This window comes from Rhineura floridana, chromosome 6 (assembly GCF_030035675.1).
Source record: "Rhineura floridana isolate rRhiFlo1 chromosome 6, rRhiFlo1.hap2, whole genome shotgun sequence".
NCBI lineage: Eukaryota > Metazoa > Chordata > Lepidosauria > Squamata > Rhineuridae > Rhineura > Rhineura floridana.
Window position 1 is genome coordinate 8664603 of NC_084485.1, and position 18975 is coordinate 8683577.

Sequence of the window (18975 nt, forward strand, 5' to 3'; positions counted from 1 at the left end):
ATCAAAGGGAGAGTGAGCCATAAATGGGGCACCATCACAGAAAATGCCCTATTCCACTTGCTCGCATAACAGATCACGCCACTTTGTACCATCAGAAGGGCCTCCCCTGCACATCATAAGGCTTGTGACAACAGATATCAGGAGAGGCACTCTTTCAGGTATCATTGAGAACTATAGGCCAAAGTTAATACCTGGAACTGGGCCCAGTAGCATAGCAAACCAGCTGCCAGTGCAATTCCCACAGGGCTGGTGTTACATAGTTCATTCTTGGTGTACCATTCAGAACCCTTGCAGCTGTGTTTGCACCAGTTAAAGCTCCAGGAACTCATGTTTGCTTGTTTGTCTATGCGAACTGGGTCAAAGTATTATCATCTTGCTTTGTGTTTCTGTTTTTCTTTTTTAGCTTTAAAAAGCATATGTGTCATTCATTCATTTGACTATACCTCTTCCTAAAACGTTGCACAACTGATCAAGGTTTCTCAGGCTGTCTTATCTGAGAAGAGCATATGTGTCTGTGATCCAGTTACAATAGGCTGTAGTGTCTTCTAGGGAGAGTCATTGGCAATTAGCCAGCACCTGCAGTTTGTAACAACAGCCTCCATAGGAACATAAGAAGAGCCTGCTGGATCAGGCCAGTGGCCTATCTAGTCCAACATCCTATTTTCAAAGTGGCCAGCTAGATGCCTAATGTGAAGCCAACAAACAGGACTTGAGTACAAGAGCACCCTTCCCTCCTGTGGTTTCCAGCTGGTGGTAAGCATACCACTTCCAACTACATCTGCAGAAGTCTCTTTAAGGAGGACCAGAGCTGATCCAGTCACATACACTGTCGCCCCTATATAGCAGGGAAAGTGGTGGTACTGTTGTTTGTGGAATTGCAACACCACATTTTCACTTTTGAGCCCTCATAGTTTAGTTTAGAGATGCTGTAAATTTGAAAGTTTTAAAAAAGACCTATGAGGGTGATTAAAGCCCTCAAAAAAAGTGAAGAAGCTGTTCAGCCATTTTGAAGATATTAACAAGGATGGTAGAAAGAAGAGTGACCATCCTTTCTGATGAGAATAAGACAAAAAACAATGGGCTAAAGTGCAGAAAGGTAGATTTCAGTTAAATACAAGGAAAAACTTTCCCAAAAGCAGTCCAGTTTGGAACAAGCTACTTAAGGACTGCATGGAATGTCCTTTCTTAGAGGTTGAACAAGTTGAATAGAAAAGGACATCATAGGTGTGTAAGCCATATACAGCTTGGGACAAGGATACCTGAAAGACTGTCTTACCCCTTATATGCCCAGTCGATCACTGCGCTCTGCAGGTGAGGGCCTCCTGCAGAGACCATCTTATCAGGTGGTTCGTTCTGCACAATACAGGAAACGGACCTTTAGTGTGGCGGCACCTACCCTATGGAATTCCCTCCCCTTGAATATTAGGCAGGCGCCATCTCTGTTATCTTTTCAGCACCTTTTGAAGACTTTCCTCTTTTCAACGAGGATTTTAAGTTGAGACCTATTACAGTCTGTGTTAGAACTGCTTGTTAATATGTTTTTTTTATAATTGTTTAACCCTTTTTTAAAAGATGTTTTTAAAGCTTTTTTAAAAAAATGTTTTTAACGTTGTTTTAATGTATTTTAAGGTCTGTTTTTATGACGTTTTAAAGTGTTTTTAGCATTTCTGTTTGCCGCCCTGGGCTCCTGCTGGGAGGAAGGGCGGCATATAAGTCAAATAATAAATAAATAAACCAGTGTCAGATGTAGTAGGTAACATGGGCAGCAGGTATTAGTGACACATCTAGATTTGAATGGGAGAACCCATACCGCTGCAGGAGTTGACCATGCTCTTGCCTGCTATTGTGTGCTGTGCTGATGCCTAGTGTCCTAACTTGGGGGTTTGGAGGGAAAAGCACACCAAGACACTACATGTTTACTATGTCCTAGAGTGACACAACACTGCTATACAACAGACTTTACTTGTGACCCACATGCCCAAAATATTTTGGCCCCTACGAAATCAGAAAACAGACTTTTTTTATGTAAAGGAGATACTTAACTGTCCGAGGCCAGAAGTTTGCATTAATTGTAGGATGCTTCAAAGATACTCTGAACATCTAAACTGGATATAATTCTTCTGTTCCTCCTCCTGCAAACTTAAAGAATCCTAAGTGGAGAGAAATGAATTACGACATTCAGAATGTAAGTACTTATAGGCTATGTATCTTATCTTAGACAACAGAGTGGCCAACCTGTGTGTAGAGTATGAACAAGGTCCAAGTTCCTCAAGGAAACAGCCTGGTGGCCTCCTAGCTGCACTGGAGTGCAATGAGAAGACTGGCAGAGAGGCAGGCGAGGAAGACAGCTTGCCAGGAGAAGAAAAGGTATGCGTGCCCAGTTTGAGTGGCAGTGCCTACTAGTCCCTACTTTCCCGCCACTTCCCACCCTCATCAAAGCGCGTAGTACGGTTGTTTGCTGTTAGGCAGAGACCTTGGGCTGCAGAGGTATCACACAAGGGCCAAACAATAAAGAGCTTACATGCCTTTGTATCAGAGTCTCTTTCACGCTACACTGAACACTGTGAGTACAGGTAGGTGTACAGTCGTGTTCCTAATATTTCAGTAGATCCCGAAGAGTGAAGGCTTCTCCATTTTCTTCAGCGTCTGCATGTTTCATACTTACGACCTTGTTTTACTGTTGTAGATACAGTTAGATAAAAACACTGCTTTTTCTAGAATGAAGTTTGGCTACTCGGTATTGCATTTTTGTAAACAACATACACATCGTCTTTTGTGGGAGCATGGCAGAGGCAAAACCATTTCCTTAGGAGGGAGTCCACTTTAAAGGCACCATCTCAGAGCCACAGTAGATGAGACAATGGAGATCCGTTATTACAGGTGTAGGAACCTTAGGTCCTCCAGATGTTGCTGAACTGCAACTCCTTTCAGCTCCAGCCAATGTGGCCAATGGCGCAGGATGATCATTATCGTTCGGCAACATCTGGAGGGCTAAAGTTTCCCATACCTGCATCATTGGTAAAAAAAAAAAATCAGCCACATGAGTGGGAAGGGAGGCTAGTCAGTTCACACCATAGTGCTGGGGGTGGGGTGGGGGGTTAACCCTTTCCCCTTATGCTGTTTTCCTGATAAAATTCCCTGTGCTATTTGGGCGATAAGCAAAAACAAATGAGTCTCATGCACTCACACACATCCATCTCTCCCATGGCTACTTTTTATTTATTATTTTATTTTAAGTCATTTAATCCTGCTACTTGTGAGTTTTGGCCCTGAGTTCAGCTAGCTTTATTATTAATTGTTGTTGTTGTTATTTATTAAATTTATACCCTGCCTTATGGCCAAAAGGCCCTCAAGGCGGCTTACAATAAAAACATGAATATAACAATACATCAATAGAACATAATATATCAATAAAATTATTCTCAAAATTAAATAACAATTCTCAAAATTAAATAACAAATAACATTATTAAAAGCAAATTATTGAGCAAGTGTTACTTTAAATACTTGTATATACATGTCCACAAGCCAAGAACAAGAATAATGTTGCCGGCATATTTTTATGTCTATTTCTGTTTAATTCCCCCTCACACTTTTGAATGGATGCCTAGTAGGAAATGCAAGAGAAGAGATTGACCTTGACTTTGAAGTGTTAGCATTACTTTCTAACCAGGGAAATTCCACATACTAAAGCGTTGGGTTTCGTTTCTTCTGCTCTGTCTCCAGCACTGTGACCTCCCTTTGTTTTCCTGTTTGTCCTCAGATCTTTCTGTTCCTTCAGCAAGTGTCTCATCAGAAATGTGAACTTTTTTGTATGTGTTGTATGACTTGGTCAGAGCCAAGGTGGTTTTGTGTTCTTGAATAACACCAGGAAGATAGCAATGCTAGTCCTTAGTGCAGAAATGTTCCAAAAGAGAGGGAGAAGATTATATTAACTGTTATTTTTATAGGCAAAACGTTTGTCAACTCTCTCCCTTCAATATGAGAAGAAGCTCACGGATGAGCAGAAAGGTGGCAGGAAGAAAATCAAGATAGTCAGCAATCTGGTATGTGATCCCAGAGCCTGGAATGAAAGGATACTCTTGGAATATATGTGTGCGCAGCCTTAAAAAAAATCTAGGTACCGCTAAACCACCAAGGAGGTTTTTCTATACAGGTGTAGAGTTTTGTTTTTCAGTAGGGCCTGTCAAATTGCAGAGTTAATCATGCTTTTGAATGTTGTGTGAAATAACACTGTCAATTTGTTAATGGGGTTGGGGATGGGACAGAGCACATCCCTTGCATGTAGAAGGTCCCAAGTTCAAAAAAGAGGAGAGGGGAGTGGAAGGCATCCAAATCAGCAGAAAGAAAAAAAGGGGGGGAACCCCAGGATGACGAAAGACCAACGTGGGTGAATGATGATCAAAAATCTTGTTTATTGAGAATGTTGTAAAATATATGCCCAACACGTTTTGGTTGGATGAATTCCAGCCTTCATCAGGGGCACAAATAAGATATGTTAGTTATTCAATGTTTTGTACAAAATCAATCCGGAGCATTGTAGTGAACAGCGGGAAGCTCTTTCCCGTCTGCTCTCACTGTCCCAGGAGTCAATCCCCAGCCTTGGGCAATTGGTCCCAGCAAATCCTGCTTTGCTAAGGTTGTGCACACTCACACCAACCCTGCAAGGTAGTAACTGCCACCACCCTTCTAGCTGTTTAGCCACTCTGGGGCGAAGGGAACCTCAGAGCCCAGTTAAGCACCAGAGCTTCTCAGAGCAAGAGCCTAGATACGCTCCTTGCCCTTTCCAAAGCCTCAGGCAAAACGTTCCTTTGTTACACAGTAGTTTGTAGTCGAATGGCAAGGACTGAATTTAGGAACTGACCTTCTCTGAAGTGAACACACGTTGGTTAAAGTAACTAAAGTTTATTAAAAAAGAAAAAGAAAAGCATAAAAGTACAAAAGATAAAAAGAGGAGCACAAAATTAGTTTTAGCAGCAAATCAAATCCTGTTAGCCCATACACCCAAACAGGGTAAGGGTTGGTAAGAAATACAAGTAGAGAGTTTTTGGCACAAATCAAAATAACAAAGCTTTCTTGCCTAATCTATACTTGCAGACCATAGGATCTATAGATGAATAGCCTTCTCCCCTCAGGGATTTGCCAGTCAGGATGGAAATGGAGCCACAACTGAGCATCATCTATGAAGCATAGTGGCCAAGTTTGCTGACGACACTAAATTGTTCAGGGTTGTTAAAACAAAAAGGGATTGCGAAGAGCTCCAAAAAGACCTCTCCAAACTGAGTGAATGGGCGGAAAAATGGCAAATGCAATTCAATATAAACAAGTGTAAAATTATGCATATTGGAGCAAAAAATCTGAATTTCACATATACGCTCATGGGGTCTGAACTGGCGGTGACTGACCAGGAGAGAGACCTCGGGGTTGTAGTGGACAGCACGATGAAAATGTCGACCCAGTGTGCGGCAGCTGTGAAAAAGGCAAATTCCATGCTAGCAATAATTAGGAAAGGTATTGAAAATAAAACAGCCGATATCATAATGCCGTTGTATAAATCTATGGTGCGGCCGCATTTGGAATACTGTGTACAGTTCTGGTCGCCTCATCTCAAAAAGAATATTATAGAGTTGGAAAAGGTTCAGAAGAGGGCAACCAGAATGATCAAGGAGATGGAGCGACTCCCTTACGAGGAAAGGTTGCAGCATTTGAGGCTTTTTAGTTTAGAGAAAAGGCGGGTCAGAGGAGACATGATAGAAGTGTATAAAATTATGCATGGCATTGAGAAAGTGGATAGAGAAAAGTTCTTCTCCCTCTCTCATAATACTAGAACTCGTGGACATTCAAAGAAGCTGAATGTTGGAAGATTCAGGACAGACAAAAGGAAGTACTTCTTTACTCAGCGCATAGTTAAACTATGGAATTTGCTCCCACAAGATGCAGTAATGGCCACCAGCTTGGACGGCTTTAAAAGAAGATTAGACAAATTCATGGAGGACAGGGCTATCAATGGCTACTAGCCATGATGGCTGTGCTCTGCCACCCTAGTCAGAGGCAGCATGCTTCTGAAAACCAGTTGCCGGAAACCTTAGGAGGGGAGAGTGTTCTTGCACTCGGGTCCTGCTTGCGGGTTTCCCCCAGGCACCTGGTTGGCCACTGTGAGAACAGGATGCTGGACTAGATGGGCCACTGGCCTGATCCAGCAGGCTCTTCTTATGTTCTTATGTTCTTAAGCATGATGGTACTCACAAAGTGGGACAAAAACCCAAAGTTCTGAGCTCCTTATGGAAGAAGTCTTCAGCCCAGCCGGAGACAATTAACCAATTGAGATATTATCAAAAGGATGAAAAAACTATGTTCCCACAACACCAGGCACCTCAATCATATTGAGACACTGCTCCGGATTGATTTTGTACGAAACGCTGAATAACTAACATATCTTATTAGTACCACTGATGAAGGCTGGAATTCATCCAACCGAAACGCGTTGGGCATATATTTTACAACGTTGTCAATAAACAAGATTTTTGATCATCATTCACCCACGTTGGTCTCCCAAGATCAAGCCATGACATTCCAAAAAGTATAAGGAACAGATAACTGACTCTGCCAAGACCCTTTGCCTGTGGGACGGGACTGGCCTGAGGAGAGTCCTGGGGCCTGAGGTTTCCCACCCCTGATTTAGGTCCCAAAGTCCCGTCTTGTGAAACCTGCAGATACAGGAAGGAGGCAAGAAAGATCTTTTAAGTGAGAATGGAAGAAAAAATATCTCTTATGTCAAATGTTGGAAGGGTATGTTTTTGTTTTTGTTTTATTCTTTCCACCCTCAGGTGATAGCAAATCAATAGTTGGGAGGGGGGGGTAGGCTCATAGAAGGCTTTGTTTTCACCCAATCCCCTACTCAGATTATTTTAGCTTTTAGTGGGGATGGGTTTGGAAGCAGCAGGCAACTAACAGTATCTGAACCATTAATATTAGGCAGGCACCAGCTAAAAACTTTTTTCCCAGCAAGCCTATGCAGACATTAATTTTAACATGCAATTGTATTTTTAAATAGTTGATTTCATTTATATTTAAAAAATTGTTACCTTGTTTTTAATGTTTGCTTTTGTTGCATTTTTAATGAACGTTTTAGATTTAGAAATAGTGCCTGTTTAATATTTAAGGAGAGGGAATTCCAGAGTGTCGGTGCCACAGTGCCAAATGTCCACTTCCTTTATTGTGCAGAATGGACCTCCTGATAAGATGGTATCTGCAGGAGGCCCTCATCTGCAGAATGCAGTGATCAACTGGGTATATAAGGGGTAAGACGATATTTCAGGAATCCTGGTCCCAAGCTGCACAGGACTTTGTAAACCAAAGCTAGAACCTTGAACTTGGCCTGGTGGCTAGTGGACCATGGTTTCTTATATATCTCATTTTCTTTTCTTTGTTTTCTTAAATTACAGCAGTCTGGTGCAGTACCGGACTCCTCTGAACCCAAACAAGCTCGGGCTGCAGCTTTCATTGCAACAGTGAAACAATCCCTGAGCCAGCTGAACGTTGACATATTCTTACGGGCTCTCCAGCAGTACAAGAACACAAATGACTTCGATACTATGTTGTCTCAGATGAGTGCACTTTTCATGGAAGACCAGAAAAAGCATGTTCTATTGCGAGGTATCACAGCCACCTGGATGTCTGTTCTGGGCATTTGCTGGTTTTCTTGCATAAATTATGACGATTAATGAATGGGCTGCTGCATTCCCCTTTGCTAGCATGTTTGCAAAGTACAATGCAGTAAAACTTCACTTGTGTGTGTTACTTGCACTTTATTATTTTTTAAATTATTATTTCTTCAATTGTGCAAACATGAAACCTTGACTGCTTTTGTCTTCTTATGGAAGAAATCAAAGGTGTTCTTGATTTGAAATTGTCTAGTTTCCCAGTATCACAGATATACAATTTGCTTGCTTAACCCTCACTCTGTTAAGATGCAAATGCGTGTTCTTTCTGCTTGGTTATGTGGGGAAGGGGGAAATCATTCTGTTTTGTACAATACGCTTGTGTAACACAACTGGAATCTTCTTAATGGGAGGGTTGTGTAGTTGTCAGTATGACCTTTCAGACTAATCGTGGTGGGAGAGAGTTCAGTGGTAGAGCACCTACTTTTCACTGCTTCTGTGGACTTAACTTTTCTTCTTCCTTTGATTGCAAGAGTTTTACCAGTTTGTTCGGCCGAAACACAAAAAGCAATTTGACAAAGCTTGTTGTTGCCTGACTGGAGTGGGCTGCGGCTACAAACCTGAGCACAGCCTGCTGCGAGAGGAGAGGCTGCTGCTGGCCAAACACACAGGTGAGAAAAGCCTTACATTTGAGGAATTGCCAGCCCTGGGAGAGTTCCTGTCCCTCTGAGTATATTAGTCAGGATCGGGAAGCAATCTCTTTCTCTAGGATGCTCCTATCAGAGCACTATCATCCCAAGTTGTTATTCAGCTGGACAGTAATGAGGACCCTGAAGATCCCAATAACAGAAGAAAGAACTGATGTTGAGGAAGAACTTCGAAGCCACAGCTGCTGTGCTGCAGGCTTTGGTAGTTCTCTCCATTGTTGCTTGTTGTTGTTACGTGCCTCCAAGTCGACTATGACTTATGGCGACCCTATGAATCAGCGACCTCCAAGAGCATCTGTCATGAACCACCCTGTTCAGAGCTTGTAAGTTCAGGTCTGTGGCTTCCGTTATGGAATCAATCCATCTCTTCTTTGGCCTTCCTCTTTTTCTACTCCCTTCCATTTTCCCCAGCATTATTGTCTTTTCCAGTGAGTCATATCTTCTCATAATGTGTCCAAAGTATGATAACCTCAGTTTCATCATTTTAGCTTCTAGTGACAGTTCTGGTTTAATTTGTTCTGACACCCAATTATTTGTCTTTTTCGCAGTCCATGGTATGCACAAAGCTCTCCTCCAGCACCACATTTCAAATGCCACGGTTGCTAGAGCAGCATATTTGTGGGTATAATCATCTCCTATTTAATGTCCAGAGCCAGGTCTTTATAGGTTCACTCTCATGGCCACATTTATTGGAGTTGCCAGTTGGAATGCTATTCAGTTAGGAGAATGGGAAGCTGCCTTATACCAAGCTCACCTAACTCAGAGTTGTCTGCACTGACTGGCAGCAGCACTGCAGGGATTCAGACAAGAGGCTTTCTCAGCCCTACCTGGAGACACCAGGGATTGAACCTGAGACCTTTTTGCATGCAAAGCATGTGCTCTGCCAATGAGCTACAGCCTCCTCCTTGGAGGAAGTGGAAGTACAGGCCCAAAATGTTAGTGCTTTTGTTAGAAGAAGCCTGTGGCTGCATGGTTAATGGATGCTTAGTGTATGAAGATCCTGGCAGCATCGCCATTCTTAGGACCTAATCTTTTTGTGGGAGCTGTAGACCAGGGCAGAGAACCTGTGGTCATCCAGAGCTTGTTGGACTCCCAATTACCATCAGTGCTAGTCAGGAGTGCTAATAGTTGGGGACGATGGGAGTTCAACAACTTCTGAAGAGCCATAGATTACCCACTATGCCCTAGACAGTTCTCACAGAGGCTGAGGATTTAAAAAGGGCTTTGCCATCAGCTGGTTTTTCTGAGCCTCTGGGCTTGAGTCCCAGACCAGCTGCTGTAGATGGAGTAGATCAGAGTTTCAGAAGTCCCAGAGCAAGCAAGGGGTAAAAACCTTCTCAGTAGTAAAACTGGTGAGACCCCTACATATAGGGGTCATATTCAGACATTCTCAACCTGATAGGAAAATGTTCCATTGGATCGCTGGATTCTCAACTCTCTGAGAGAGTACCATCATGAACAAAGGACAGGTTTCTGCAGTGGCAAGGAGGAAAAACACTGCATATTTTCATAAATCTTTATCATATCCTCCATTACTCAGCATTTTTGTATACTAAAAGTCCCCAGATGTCCCCTAAGGAAGTTGCTCGAGCTCACAAGAGGAAGAAAGCCACCCCATATAACTTTCACTTTAAAGTGTTTTCCTAAAAGTAACTAAAATTAATTTTCTCCCATGGGGCTGGTTTCCTTTTGATGCCAGGTGAGCTCCTGGAGGACCAGACTAATGTAACCCCCTCCCCCAATTTGTCTTTGGCCCTTCCATTATATTTTTGATGTAGTTGTTTCTCCTCCTTGCTCTGCTCGTTGGCAAGATGACCTTGTATGTTTTAGACCTTTAGTTTCCACTGTAGATTGTTTTCCTGGATACTGTAACTCTTTGTATTGGGATGTTTTTATTGTATATTGAATTTTCATTTTCTACTGAATTGTTTTATTGTATACACAACCACCTTGGTTTTATTTTTAATGAGAGATGGTCTACATATACAGTCTGGCCCCTCTTATACGGCGGGTTCCGTTCCGGACCCCCACCGTAAAGCGGAACCCCATTGAGTTTAATGGGGTGCGTTGCACGAAAATGCCGCAAAAGCAGCAAAATCGGCTTTAAAATTGAAAATGAAAGCCGCCGCATTAGCGGAACGCTGGGAAGCGGAGCCCTACTGTTCTTTAAATTAAAATAAATTAAAATGTCACAAAGCTTCCCTTAGAAAGAAGTTGTTACTCTGTTCATTCTTCCTGTTGCTTGGGAAAGGGATTTCCCAGTTATTTTCAGATTAACAATAAGGCTACATCACTATGAATTCATTGGACCTCTTTTCCCCCCCTCCTGAAAGGTTCTCAAGGCCTTCACTCAGTCAGTATTTATATCTGATTATGCCCATTAGCTACTGGGCTAAGTTCAAGGTTCTGGTTTTGGTGTGCAAAACCCTATGTAGCTTGGGACCAGGATACCTGAAAGATTGTCTTATCCCTTATATAGCCTGTCAGTCCCATGCTCTGCAGGTGAGGGCCTCCTGCAGATACCATCTTATCAGGAGGTCTGTTCCGCATAACGTAGGAAGCAGACCTTTAGTCTGGTGGAACCTACCCTTTGGAATTCCCTCCCCTTAAATGTTAGACAGGCGCCATCTCTGTTATCTTTTCGGCGCCTGCTGAAGACCTTCCTCTTTCAACAAGCCTTTTAAGTAGAGACCTTATCCCAGTCTGCATCTGTGTTGGAGTTGCTTTTTAAGATGTTTTTAAAGCTTTTTTAAAAAGATGATTTTAAAGATGTTTTGTTATATTATATTTTAAAGTCTGTTTTTAAAATGTTTTAGAGTGTTTTTAGTGTTTTTAGTGTTTTTGTTTGCTGCCCTGGGCTCCTTAATGGCAGGAAGGGCGGGGTATAACTTTGATTGATTGATTGATTGATTAATAATTCTCTTTGCTATTAGAGAAAGAATGTGAGAAGAAAACCACGTTTTCAGAAGGTTCAGCTGGGCAGCTCAACTCTGAGCAGCATTTGAATAGAGGAGGATCCCACCTAACTTCCAGGTCAGACGTCACAGGTATGCTTCACATAAAGAAGTGATACATGAATACCGACAATGGAAGCAGTGGTAAAAATAGCTTTTTCGTTCCTGTATGTCAGTGCAAGTATGATGTGTGGCATACAATAGCCTAAAAAGAAAGGAAGAAAGTGGTCCCTTAAGTGAAATCTTCACACAATCATTTTATTACAGTCAACAGACCAGAAATAAAATACAGTAGACCAATACAGAAATAAAATACAGTAAATAACCTGCAGTACTCTAAATCTCAACAAAGATGTTAAAATATTAAAATATATAAGACAATAGCAGTTATACAGAGCTACAGTAATCTTGGGTTAATCCTCTAAAGTAGTCCTTAATGTTTTAGATGATGTTATTCTCTTGTTCTCACTGATAGAAATTTAGCCACTATCAATGACACCCTTGGTATTTCATCTTCCATTAGATATTAAACATAAAATTGAACTGACCTTCCTGGTAATTTGGTCAATAATCAACCAATTGTAAACTCCCAGACCCCACCATAGGAACTGCAAAACAAAAGGACATGTCCAGTGGATTCTGCCTCCTGGTTATTACAGTTTACCACATAGGAAGTCTACCATGTAGCATTTGGGAAGGAAGAACTTTGAGTCTGGCCAGCATAAAAGCTCTGCAATATTTAGCTACATGCAAGTTCTCAAAGTAGGCAGCTAAATTGAAAGAGATGCCCAAGGAGGAAGGTGAGCAGGTTGTACATGAGCGACATCTTGACACATTCATTCAGCTTATCAATTACCACACATACCTCCCTCCCCAAAAACAGCTGCACAAATGAGTTCTTGTAAGTATTTTGCTACCTCTTGCTTTTATCTTGATCTTTTCTTGTTGCTGTCCTGTGATGTTAGTTTTGTAATCATAATGAGATCTTTTTAGTTGAATTTTACAGTTTCAAATGTTTATGTGTCTGTGGGAGGACTTTGCCACAGATAAAAGTAGCATATAAATCGGGTGGGGAAATTGTGGCTCTCCAGATGTTGTGAGAGTCCAGCTCCCAACATCCCTGGTCATTGGCCATGTTGGCTGGGAATGATAGGAGTTGGGATTCCAACAATATCTGGAGAGCCACAGGTTCCCTATCCCCAATATATTAGGACAGTGTCTTGATGTGCTCTGCCTTGTGCTTTTTTCACAGGAGGAAACAGTGCCTTTGTGCCTGATGTCCCCTCCGAAATATTGTCCAGCTCTGTAAAGGAGAGCCACAACCAGATAATCCGATCAGCCTACCTGAGCGACCTCAAAATGGCTCTGGACAAAAGCAGCTTCAGCCGTTTCTTTTCAGCACTGTCAGCATATAAGAAGACTGATGACTATGATACCATGGTGTCTGTGGTTGCAGCCCTCACCACAGAGAAGCCAGAACATTTTCATCTGCTGCAAAGTAAGTATCTGCCTACTTGCTTCTCAGGTTGTCTTGCTGGCTGTATAGCTGTGCTCTTTCTATTCATGCGTTGTTAAGCCTGAGGTAACGTTCTTGGTGTGGTGGGGCAGCAAGTTCAGTTTCTGTCCCTGGCAAGCTACACCACACCCATGGCTCAACTCTGGTATGGCGCATCAGTACCAGACGGGGATAGGGGAGAAATTCAATTTAGTTTGCATTTTAATGCAATCTTATGTAATTTGCACTACCTGAAACAATTTGTAAACTGAAACACAGCTAACCTTTGAAATTTGCACTTCTCCAAATTTTGTGATGCAGTTCTCCAATCAAAAGGTGTACACAAAAATGCATATATTAATGAAAATAACATACAAGAACACATTATTGTCCCCCATGCCATTCATGAAGCCACTGGGAGCAGTCATCAGCAGTTTTGGAGTGAAGTGTCACCAATACGTGGATGACACTCCACTTCATATGTGGATGAAACTATCTCTCTGTTTCACCTGAATTGGGAGAGGCAGGGGAAGTACTAGACAAGGCATTGATGGGCTGGATGTGGGCCAACAAACCGAAACTGAATTCTGAAAAGACGGGTGTTGTGTTCCACGTTTTTGAGTCCAGGAGATGGGAAGACAGCCTGTTCTGGATCCGGTTACATTCCCCCAGAAGAAACAGGTTCGTAGTTTGGGAGTACTCCTGCATCCAGTATTGTCATTGGAGGCTCAGGTGGCCTCAGTAGCTAGGAATGCCTATTTCCAGCTCCAGCTGCTTTGCCAGTTATGGTCCCTTTTGTACAGAGATGACTTGACCACAGTACTCCATGCTCGGGTAACTTCCAGATTGGTTTATTGCAATGTGCTCTACATGGGGCTGCCTGTGAAGACGACTTGAAAACTTCAACTGGTCCAAAATGAAGCCAGATACTGGCTGGGGTTCCTTTTAGAATTCATATAACCCCTATTCTAAAACAGTTGCATTGGTTGCCAGTTCATTTCCAGGCCTAATTCAAGGTGCTCATTTTGGTTTTTAAAGCCCTAAATGACTTAGGCCCCAAATATCTCAGAGACCGTCTCCTTCCCTACAGACCCTTTCAAGTGTTAAGATCAGCACAGGTTCTGCCACCTTTAGATGTGAGGAGAGAGCTTTCTCTGTGGCAGCCCCTAAAGATGTGGAATTCCCTCTGTATAGAGGTCCATCTGGCACCTTCTTTGTACAGCTTTTGGTGATTGCTAAAGACACACCTCTTTACCCAGGCCATTGGCACTTGAGATGTATGTTTCAGGAACCACCCTATTCTTGTGAATGTAATGTGTTTTAACTATTTTTATTACTGTATTTTAAATTTCTGTAACCCACTCATTATTATTGTTGTTGTTGTTGTTATTGTTATAAATTACTTGCAGTAGTGGCCTGGTTTGCATGTCACATGAAGCCAAATCATGGTTTAGCACAAATACATGAGCTTCCAGAGAAGCGCTCACAACTGCTTTGCTCCTCCCCTGTTTTTGCCACTGCACCACACCAAGCTAAAGCAGGGTGAGAGTTATCCCGCAAAATCCTCTTCCTCAGATTCATCCTCTTGCTTGTCCCTGTCACCTTAAGTCAGATTGCGAACTTGGGTTCATTACTGGCACTCCCAACCCTCACCATGCCCCAGGTCCCCAATAAACCTGGGACACAGATCTTGCCAGAGTCCATCCCAATAGCAAAACCTCTTTTATGCATCACTCTCCCATCTCCAGTTTACAAACAAAAAAACAGTCTGTTAATCCACCAGTCTGGAGGGCAACAGAGATTCTCAAGACAGCTGCAGCAGCAAACAGATAGCTGGAGTACTAGAGTGATGGCTGGTGGGCAGGGGGAGGGTATTATTTATTTATTTGTTATTTGATTTATATCCTGCCCTTCCTCCCAGCAGGAGCCCAGGGCCACAAACAAAAGCAGTAAAACACTTTAAAACATCATAAAAACAGCCTTTAAAATACATTAAAAAACAACATCTTTAAAAACATTTCTAAAAGCTTTGAAGACATCTAATCTAAATAAAAAGGTTAAAAACATATTGTTTTTTTAAAAAAGGTATAAAAACATATTAAAAAGCAATTCCAACACAGACTCAGGCTGGGATAAGATCTCAATTTAAAATGTTTGTTGAAACAGGAAGGTCTTCAGTAGGCGCTGAAAAGATAACAGAGATGGCGCCTGTCTAATATTTAAAGTTTAGGAGTTCCACAGGGTAGGTGCCACCACACTAAAGGTCCACTTCCTATGTTGCGCAGAACTGACCTCTTGATAAGATATCTACAGGAGGCCTTCACCTGCAGAGCACAGCCATCGACTGGGTATATAAGGGTAAGACGTTCTTTCAGATATCCTGGTCCCAAGCTGTATAGGGCTTTGTACACCAAAACCAGAACCTTGAACTTAGCCTGGTAGCTAATAGGTTGACATAGATTAGAGCTGATCAGAAAGTGGTTACCACAGAGCCAGGGGCGTTGCTGGCTAATGGGATGTGAGCCCCCAGTTTTTCTCAGTGCCCTTACAGTTTTTCTAGGGTTGTCTACAGAGCAAAGAAATTTCTCATTTGGACAGTTCCACTGCCAAGGAAATTACAGATTCAGTACTGTATAGAAGAGGCAGTCTATCTTTTCTTGAACAGGAAGGCCACTTCTTTTAATCTCAGTAGACACCTCAGTGGCCCCCTCACACTCAAGCAAAGTGGCTGAGCAAGGCAGCTCTGGATCATGTGGCAGTCATCCTTGACTCTAGACATTTCTAATCACATAGTTGCAAGGCTTTAGACTTGCCCTCACTGACCTTGCTCTAGATATAATATGTTTATGCAGTGCTTCAACTGGTTTTCAAGAGGATTTCCCCAGCAGACAACAGTATGTGGGGGGGGGGGGAGGACTGGTGTTTCAAATGAAGAAAGATAATTTTTGCTGCTTTCTGTAGGACTCCTTCACTCAAAGTCATTAAAAAGGCTGCCACATGAGTTCTCCTGTGAATAGTCACTAAGCCAATTGCCACAATCTGTATCTTTCTGTACTTCCTTTTCTTCTGACCTTACTGTTTACAACCCCAACCCCACAGTATATTTATGTGCCTGCCACCAAGGCTGGATTAAGATGGTTGGGGGCCCTGGTGCAATTCCTCAAAAGGAATGCATGATTTTTTATTACAAAAAAAACACCCTAACTGAATTAATGTTTATTCATTTATTTTATTAGATGCGTTTGGATACTGCAAGGAGTCTTTCCTTACAATTGACATTTTTTTGCCTGTGCTGCTGCAAAGTCATTATGTCCTCAGAATCGACATTATGCAGAAGACTTGTTTCTGCATTCATCAGCACCAAAGCATTCAGTCTTGCATTCAGCATGCAGTTGGTGATGGGCAGGGACAAGTAAATTAGGAACATAAGAAGAGATTGGTGAATTAGGCCAATGATCCATCTAGTCCAACATCCTGTTCTCACAGTAGCCAACCAGATTACCATGGGACACCCGCAAGCAGGGCCTGAGTGTCAGAGAATTGACTCCCTGGGGTCCCTTGCCCTCAGCACTCCAAGGAGGGTTCTTTGCCTCTGACAACAGTCCCAACTCCTTTGGGTCTCTGGTTCCCAGGCAAATCCTTCTCCTTTCAGACTTAAGCTTCCGGTAGAACTGCCACCATCCTTCTTTCTAGCTTCCTTCTATGAGAAAGGGGATCTTAGAGTGCTACCTGAGTTCTAAGGTGATTAACACACATTAATCTACAGTAATCAGTAGCGTCCAACGATCAAATACTAGATTTAGAATCATAAGATAAGGGAGCTAGACAGCCCCACCCAGGGGTCCTGATCTACCACAACCCCTCTTCCTGACTTTTGATCTCAGGAAGCAGATAAGTGATAACAGCTAAGGTTCAGTTGCATCTTCTTGACATTTGTAAATTTCCTGTCTGGCACTGAACGGCAGATCTCCTTCAATAGGGCATCCCAGGGATCCATAGGGCTCCCAGAATTCTATCTGAACCATTTTAGCTTGACCAAAGTTAGCTATTCTTGACACTGAGCACAAGAGCACTCTCCCCTCCTGCGGTTTCCAGCAACTGGTATTCAGAAGCATACTGCCTCTGACCATGGAGGCAGAGCATAGCCATTGTGGCTGATAGCCATTGATAGTCTTATTCTCCATAATTTGTCTAATCCTCTTTTAAAGCTATCCAAGTTGGTGGCCATTGCTGCGTCCTCTGGGAGCGAGTTCCATAGTTTAACTATGTGCTGTGTGAAGAAGTACTTTCTTTTGGCTGTTCTGAATCTTCCAACATTCAGCTTCATTGGATGTTCACGAGTTCTAGTGTTACAAGAGAGGGAGAAAACTTTTCTCTATCTACTTTTTCCATGCCGTGCATAATTTCATACACTTCTATCATGTCACTTATGACTCACCTTTTCTCTAAACTAAAAAGCCCCAAATGCTGCAAGCTTTCCTCACAGGGGAAATACTCCATCCCCTTAATCATTCTAGTTGCCCTTTTCTGAACCTTTTCCAGCTCTACAGTATCCTTTTTGAGGGGAGGCAACCAGAATTGTACACGGTATTCCAAATGTGGCTGCACCATAGAATTGTATAATGGCTTTGTGATATCTGCAGTTTTATTTTCAATATCTTTCCTAATAATCCCTGGCATGAAATTTGGCTTTTTGACAGCTGCTGCACACTGGGTCAACATCTTCAATGAGTTATCCACTACGACCTCAAGGTCTCGTTCAAATTCTGAGGGCAACATCTACTTTTGGAAAAACGCTCTCCATTGTGTTATCTCATACTTTTTAAGGATTGTAGTGGCCAACATCACTATTTCACAAAGCTTTTAAACAGAAGAAATTATTTAGGAAAAGATTTATCAAGATCTTTCGGGTAGGAAGCAAACCCTGCTTATGGGCTTCCTGGTGCAACTGGCTGCCATTGTGAGAAGCAGGATGCTAGACTAGGTGGACCTGTCGTTTCATCTAGTCTGGTTGCTCTTATATTCAGAGGGGGGGGCCCTCCCCACCACCAATTTTTTAAAAAATTACTGTTTCTGGTTTGTTGAGTCTTTTTTTTTTACTAACCTCTGAACACACCTCATTGCTTCAAGAAGGCAAGCAAACTGAAGCAACAATATTTTTATTTTGCATGCTATACAGTAGGGCCCCGCTTTACAGCGCTTCACTAATGCGGTGGTCTCAATTAGACGCAATTAGACTAAAGCCCCACTCATACGGCGCTTGCTCCGCTTTTATGGCGGTTTTCAGGCGTCTGACGCCATTCTATTCAATGAGTTCCGCTTTTCAGCGGTTTTCACTTTGCAGCAGGGGTCCGGAACGTAACCCGCCATATGAGTGGGGCCCTACTGTACTATTGACAGGGAAAAAAACCCAAAGCATTTTTACCCACTCCAGGCTTCCAGATGGCTTACAAAGATCAAAAATAAGACAAATCATAAGCAATAATAAATCCTTAAACATTTTAAAAATCAGTCATCTCTTTTCAACACACTTCTCACCATTGTTACTTTGCGCAGAAGTCAAACACAAACCTCAACATGCAAAGTTTAACCCTCTATTCTTAATACAGTGTGAGTTGCGTATGTTTCCACTTAACATGTGCTATATAGTCTGCTTTGCCATTTTGCATATTTGAGCTAATCTAATTTCTTCAAACTCAGAATAGTCTTCCTGAATAGTCATATGGCTCAGCCACGGTATGTAGAAGCCTGAACAGGCAGGATTTTGTGACCAGTCAAGCGGTGGTTTTCCCTCCCTTCATTTTCTTTATTTTGCTGTAAATTATTTCCCCCCAGAGTTCTCTGGCTTATAATAAGTTAGCTCCAACTGGGTGTGTGTGTCATGCTTGTTTCCATTCACAGGATTCTCCATGTTTGTGCGCCCCCATCATAAAGAGCGATTCAGACAGGTGTGTAAAGAGCTGGCTGGAATGAGTTGCCCTGAGGAAAGTGAGGAGGTTCCGTTACCAGGAGAGGAGGAGTGCTCCCTTGGTTTGAGGGGCTCATGCCGCACTGTGGAAGAGAGCAAAATTCAGGATAAAGCTGCCAGCCCAACCCCAGGTTTGAGTTGCTTGTTTCACAAGAATGTTCATGTTCACATTACAATCTAGCTCCCTTTTG

The 18975-nt window shown here is 42.4% G+C and overlaps 1 protein-coding gene across 7 annotated transcripts in view; it reads left to right on the forward strand.

Moving 5' to 3' along the window:
- Window positions 1–18975, forward strand: part of RTEL1 (regulator of telomere elongation helicase 1) — a 142904-nt gene that overhangs the window by 102752 nt on the left and 21177 nt on the right. For all 7 annotated transcript variants that reach the window (XM_061630940.1, XM_061630937.1, XM_061630934.1 and 4 more), the window contains 7 exons: window positions 2219–2367; window positions 3950–4045; window positions 7445–7655; window positions 8194–8331; window positions 11301–11414; window positions 12574–12819; window positions 18718–18915. In XM_061630940.1, coding sequence (XP_061486924.1) covers window positions 2219–2367; window positions 3950–4045; window positions 7445–7655; window positions 8194–8331; window positions 11301–11414; window positions 12574–12819; window positions 18718–18915 — 1152 coding nt within the window. The remainder of the gene's footprint in view (window positions 1–2218; window positions 2368–3949; window positions 4046–7444; window positions 7656–8193; window positions 8332–11300; window positions 11415–12573; window positions 12820–18717; window positions 18916–18975) is intronic.